Raw genomic sequence first — 6,380 nt, forward strand, 5'->3', positions numbered from 1 at the left:
ATCTGTGTGATTATACTGACTAGAAGTTGAACTGATCTTTCAACTTCTGGCGAACCTTATCTTATGAAGACACTTCCAAACTTGGGCGATAAGGAAATCAGATTCATTTGTAAGTACTTCTGAAAAGTATTGAAAAGTATGCTTTAAACATCACCTTCACTTGAAATTGCATAATAGGTCATATATCCTGACCATTCTCCTCAACGTTTCATGATGTGAAACTAGTCCATTAATTGCCCACTTACCAGTACATGCTTCACTCATTTTTCGCCCAACTATTCGGTGGATTATATATCTTGCCTATCAGTAGTACCATCAGTAGTCCTAATCTCGAACGTTAAGAAAGAAATGGAGAAATAAATCGATGAATCATTCAACAAGATTATAGACAAAAAATGGAAAAAAACTTTCATTTCATGTTGTCACAAATTTACATGTGTGTGATCCCTATAATAAATTCGTGGCATGTATAAAAAAAATTAAAAAATAAAAACAAAAAAATCAGTGAACAGAAGACCAAAACAATGAAAAGAATCAGTGGCGGCTCTCGTATATGTCTGTCTACATGGGGAGCTAAGCTGAAAGCACCCTGATTATGTATCCGTGTTACAGAGAAGACCTCTCCCAAGGCAGCAAACCGGTAAGAGGGTCAACAAGATAGGCCGAAATGAAGTCCCTCAGGCCAGTATCCCAAACCTCGCAGAAGCGTAACTTCCAATTCAGCGGCTCAATGGCTTCAGTCCCTAACCCAGGTGCTCTATCTTTTGATCCTTTATTTTGATCCTCCCGCCAGTCAACAACGTAGGTAGCAACCCTTCTGAAGAACTTGGCTTTAAATGTCTCCCACACCTGGTATTTGTAGTGGTTTAAAACGGCAGTGCTTTCTAGCATATTCAAGTACCTGAATCCTTCCCTAAGCTGAAAGTGATGCACCACATTGAGAAGAGAAGTGTCAAGCAAATCTGGACGCACAATAGATTTGTGCCGCTCAGGACTTTGCAGCCGGCAAGTGTACCCAACGGTTACCCCCTGTATTGGAGGTGAACTCAACCCAGATGGCCCAAAGCTGTGGCAAGCTGTTCTGATCTCTGCGATTGAATTGGAAGACGAAAAATGGGCAACCATGGACTTGAGCGAATTCTGACCAGGAAGACCATCTCCTTTTGGGTGACGAAACGAACGAGGGAAGTAGTAGAATTCATCAACATCAAAGAATCCCACCCACTTGCATTCATTTCTTGCTCTCAATGCACAATGTGAAAAACCAGCCTCCTGGGTTTTAATCCACGGCCAGCTCTGCCTACTAACATTGTAGTTTTGAGAGTCAAGCTCTTTAATCACCTCGTCAATGCCATCATCGCTGTTGTTGTCATAGATAAACCAGCGTTCAACCCCTAGCCAGGCGTGGTACATAATCCACTCTCGCAGCGCTGGCGCTTGGTTCCATACCATGCTACACACACAGAGCTCATACTTGCTCCGATTTTGCTTGTTTTCCTCAGACTTGGTGTCGTGAATTCTGGCCACAGAAGGCATAGGCTCATGAACATGATGAGCTCTGGCATTGGCATGACTAATGGCTACCCTAATTCCCTGAGCCCTCTCCGGGTTGTTCCTAATGCTCCGAGGCAACAGACACCGAACAACTTCCTGTGCAGCCGAAACAGCTCGAGTTTTGAACACAAACCCTTCATCGCTCCCCCAGTTCCCAAACCCAAAATGGCATCTAAATTGGGTCGGATCCGATTTCTTATGCGGCCGAAGATTTAATCCCTTGACGAACACAGCCACCGTATCTCCGTCCAAAACCGCCTCATAAGCCAACTTCTCCCACCAATACACCGTCTGGTTAGCCCCCACGGACCACTCATAATGGCCCGCCTCGCCGCTCCGAAGCCTCCGCAGATCTACGGCGGCGGTCGAGTAATTCACCGGCGGTAGCGGACACCTCACAATCGACCGAAGCGCATCGTACGGTTCAGTGGACAGCACAGGTCGAATACCCACTTCTTGGCTCCTCTTATCTCGAAGAAGCTCGCCGGAACCGTTCAAGAATGTGGAGTAAACGCACTCCAACTCTTCGCTTTCATGGAGTTTATTAGACACCAGTAGGAGCAGGTGATCAGGGAACAAAACCCTATCCTCTACTCTCAGGGGCAAGAATTTGTCGTGGAAAGAATCAAGAATGGAACTGCTGGGGGACGAGGACAAGAGGGTTAAGGTGGAGGAGGCTCTGAGAACCGGTCGAAACGACACGGCGCCAATCGAGAAGCGATCGGAGGACAAGAAGGCTAGGAAGACAAAGAAGGACAAGCAAAGAACGAAAGATCTAAGCGACAAGTAGTGTCCCTGCGAGTACGACCGGCCCATACGCTTTCGCTTGCGGCGTTGTTCCGAATCCATCTCTCTTTCTCTTCTTGATCGGAACCCAAACGCTAAACGGAATCGAAGAAGAAGTAATTAAGAAGAAGAAGAAGGTGAATAATAAAAAGAAAAAGAAGAATACAGAGAGAATGTGGAAATGTGATGCCGTGCCGACAGGGATTTATATTCTTTTCTTGGGTGTCGGATTGGAACGCGTTAATTGGTGGAGGAAAGAAAGATTTTGCTTGGTGTGGGCTGTTGAGTATTCGTTAATTCAATGAGTTGCTGCAGTTCAAGTCCAAACCCAACTGGCCAACCAAGTGCGAAGGTGCGTACTTTGACTTTACACCTATTTGTTGTTGTTTTTTTTTTTTTTTTTTCTATAAATATATATATATATAATTGCCAATAAAGCCATTATTATATAAGAGAAGCCAAAGCCAGATTGGATAAATTTTTTATTCTATTGCTTGGCTTTAGAAAAGAAATTTAGGCATAATTTATTTTTACAAATGAGATAAATTGAGATTAAAGTTAAAAATTAAATAAAATATTATTAAAATATATGTTTTTAATATTATTTTTATTTTAAAATTTCAAAAGGCTGAATTATTTATTTTATTTTATATAAAAATTTAAAAAAATTATAATAATTAAATGAGATTAGTTGAGAGAAATTATAAAAACGAATATGGTAATTAACATCTTTCCATTTTGCTGCTTGGACCTATTGGTTTCGTTTTGCCAATTTTTCGTGGCATTAACTTTTATCGGCTTGGAAGGAAGTAAACATCTTCCTTTGCCATGAGATTTATTGCCTTTTATAAATTCCTGATTTCTTTATTGGTTTTCAGCAGGATTTTATTACTCTTTTATTAATTTAAGAAAATCAAGGCATTGCTCTTTTCTTTTCTTTTCTTCGAAGGAGAACTGTCATTATTCATTCATTAGATAAATTTATATTCATGATCGGATATATTCTGGAATGTTTCCATATCAAGCATGACATCATAAATCAAAATAATACATTTGGAGCTCCATCATTATACTATTTTTTTTTGTGACTAGTATAGTTTTCACCATTAATGATACCCTCTACAGACAAAAGTCTAAGAGGCAACACTCTTTGTCTAAACAAAAACTCAACATCACCCTTCATAGAAAGAGATGATTCAACCTCAAACGTCCGGGAGAAAAATTCTTTTTTTTTTTTATTATTATTTTAATTAACAATAAGGAAATAAAAATAGTAAGACATATGCAAAAAATGATGAATTATATTTTGGACTAACTCCGATAGACTTTGGAATTTGCAACGGCAACACACTTGTCTATTTTCAGCCACAAATGTCAGATCTGAAAGGTCTGGTGGCGGTGAGTTCGGTGATCTGACGCATGTGTCGATAAGAGCTACTAGAAAGGGTGGCGCGTGAGGACCACGCGTAGATGTGGGCGGCACGGGAGAACCACATGCGATGATTTTTGCAAAACCATCACTTTCCTCCGAACGATTTTCGATCTATGAATCTGCTTGTGTCGCACATGTTTTTAGGAGTTGCCGGAGGCATTGCTCTTTAGAACAACAATAAGAATTAAATGGAATTTCGAACCAACAAGAGCATCAAACATGAGACAAAAACGTTGAGCCAAAAAAAAGAGATGAAAACAATCAACATGTTTGGCAAGTCATTATCTCTGAGAGTATCGGCAACTATGATGGTAAGTGAGGAGGTTGCGAGACCATGTCGAGTGTGTCATTACCTCTAAAACGGCTACGTTTGGGTGTTAAGGTATTTTTAGATGATCCGAGTTTATCTATAAATAGATTTGTTTTGTAGATTTTATTGAGAAGTGTTTGAATGTATGAATTAGATTGATATATGCATTTGAATGTATAAAGTAGGTTAAGATATGATTAACTTTTATGGAAATTTAAAAAAGTAGTAAGTTCTATCAATGATTGATTTGAGATATGTTTGACACCTAAACATAGCTTAAGGGTAACTACAGTGGCAACTGAGGGTGGGTATCGCCGTGAGGGTGGGTATTGGGTTTTGTGACGTGGGTAGAAGTTAAGAACAGTGAAATGGAATTTGAAAAAAAAAAACCCAATTTTGGAGGTGTGCACATTTTAGTTCATTTCATGTATATTCCAAGTTAATCTTATTCCTTTTACCAATAAAACCAAATTGCAAATAGTATTCTAGTAATATTTGATAGTGTCCTTGTAGAGAGAGAAAATATTGTAAGATAAAAGGTAGGTCGAACAATATTATTCTAGTAAATGATTATGAGTTGTGTAGTCTTTAGCACAAAAAGGTAGATAACACCCAAATTCATCCTAGGAGTTCATATGTTGTCAAATAATGCTGGTGAAATGGAACTCCCACTTGGTGCATACATATATTAGTATTAATATTAATATAGCTGGCATATAGGATGGGGTAAGGTATCTATGTCCATACAAGAGCGCCAAACCACTCATGTATTAAGCTGTCTTTGTTTCTCTTTGAGAAGTATGGTATCAACTCCTTTGTCTTGTCCATAAGCTTTCCACTATTTTATAGCATTTCTGGCATCTTTCATCTTTGCCTCCATTGAAATGGCCAAAAACTTCACTGGCAGATAGACGCAGTGACATAGGCTTTTGTTGGTCAATCTATTAATTTTTAAACCCTTTAAATCGTAGGTATGGCCCATGCATTTTCTTATATTTTTTAATGTCTCTAGCTAGCTAGCTAGCTAGGTAACGTCCAGTTTAAGCCCTCCTTTTTTTTCCCTTTCTTTTTGGGTTCTAAAATATTGGCAATGGTACCATCTTGCACCCAACAAAAAAGAAAAATAATAATAATAATAATAAACCCTAGCTAATAGCCACCCACCCCCATGCGTGCGTTTTGTTCTCAGTAAAATAAGAGAAGTTGATTTTGTGCGAAGGTCATTAAGAATCATGCGTGTGGTCCGTGTGGAGGCGGCTGATTCAAAATGACTTCTGCACAAAGTTAATGGAGTTTTCTCCATCTCATGTCTATTTCTAGAAGGAAAATGTCATCTATATATACAATTTTATATACAAATTCATACGTATTGACGTGTCAGCTATTGAAATGACGAAAATTTTAAAATCTGAAATTCAATTTTTTTTAAAAAAAAAATTGAAAATATAAAACTATCACACAATACGTAAGGTTATACGTACATATAATATTCTTTTCAAAAACAAAAAACTCTTCCAAGTTTAAACCTAACATTTTAAGAGTCTATCAAAACGCGTAAATGAAATAAGCCTAACATTTTAGGTCTACAATGTAAAATGGATGCTTTTAAACCTAAAAATCTTAGGAACAAGTATGGCAAGACGTGGAAATGGAACTAAATGATGACTTTTCTCACACCATTTTTAGAAAGATAGTAGATTTAAATCATTGGGTAATTCTATGCATCAACCTACACACTTCACACACCATGCATTCAAATTTTTTTTTTTTTTTTTAAACCTCAATACATTAAGTGTGTTAAGTGTGTGATGAATAGTAGGCTGATGCAAATATTTTTCCTAAATCATTAATTCCTTATTTTCCTTTTGTTTTTCTAATTCTTTAATGGTTTGAATTGACCCTGCTAGTGCTGTGGTCACATGTAAGAATATTCTTCATATATGGTGGAAATTGCATGTCTGGGGAGGTTTATGCATTTCTAATTTTTCTTTTTAATTGTTTTTATTTAAATAATCTGCTGATTAATCTCTTGGAGGCGTATAATCTTAACCCACCACTCCGCATACATTCACGGAATTATTGGGACATAACAACTCAAAAGGAGGATTATTAGACAAGTATGGTACTGTTGAACTCTTCACCCACAATTTAGGCATTTCTTACTCTCCTATGTCTCTCCTCTTTTTTTTTTTTTTTCCTTTTTTTCTTTCTTTCTGAAAAAGGTATTAGGGGCTAATAAACATGTTAAAAAGATAAAAGAGAGGAAAAATAGAAAAAAAATATAAAATTAAGTGGTTG

The 6,380-nt window shown here is 37.7% G+C and overlaps 1 protein-coding gene across 1 annotated transcript; it reads right to left on the reverse strand.

The window, feature by feature from the left end:
• Positions 1-385: 385 nt before the first annotated feature.
• Positions 386-2,668, reverse strand: LOC109008679 (glycosyltransferase family 92 protein RCOM_0530710). The gene has a single exon (XM_018988865.2). The coding sequence runs from the start codon at positions 2,401-2,403 to the stop codon at positions 607-609; it is 1,797 nt and encodes a 598-aa protein (XP_018844410.2). The 5' UTR covers positions 2,404-2,668; the 3' UTR covers positions 386-606.
• Positions 2,669-6,380: the final 3,712 nt, after the last annotated feature.

The sequence above is a fragment of the Juglans regia genome, chromosome 13 (assembly GCF_001411555.2).
Source record: "Juglans regia cultivar Chandler chromosome 13, Walnut 2.0, whole genome shotgun sequence".
Lineage (NCBI taxonomy): Eukaryota > Viridiplantae > Streptophyta > Magnoliopsida > Fagales > Juglandaceae > Juglans > Juglans regia.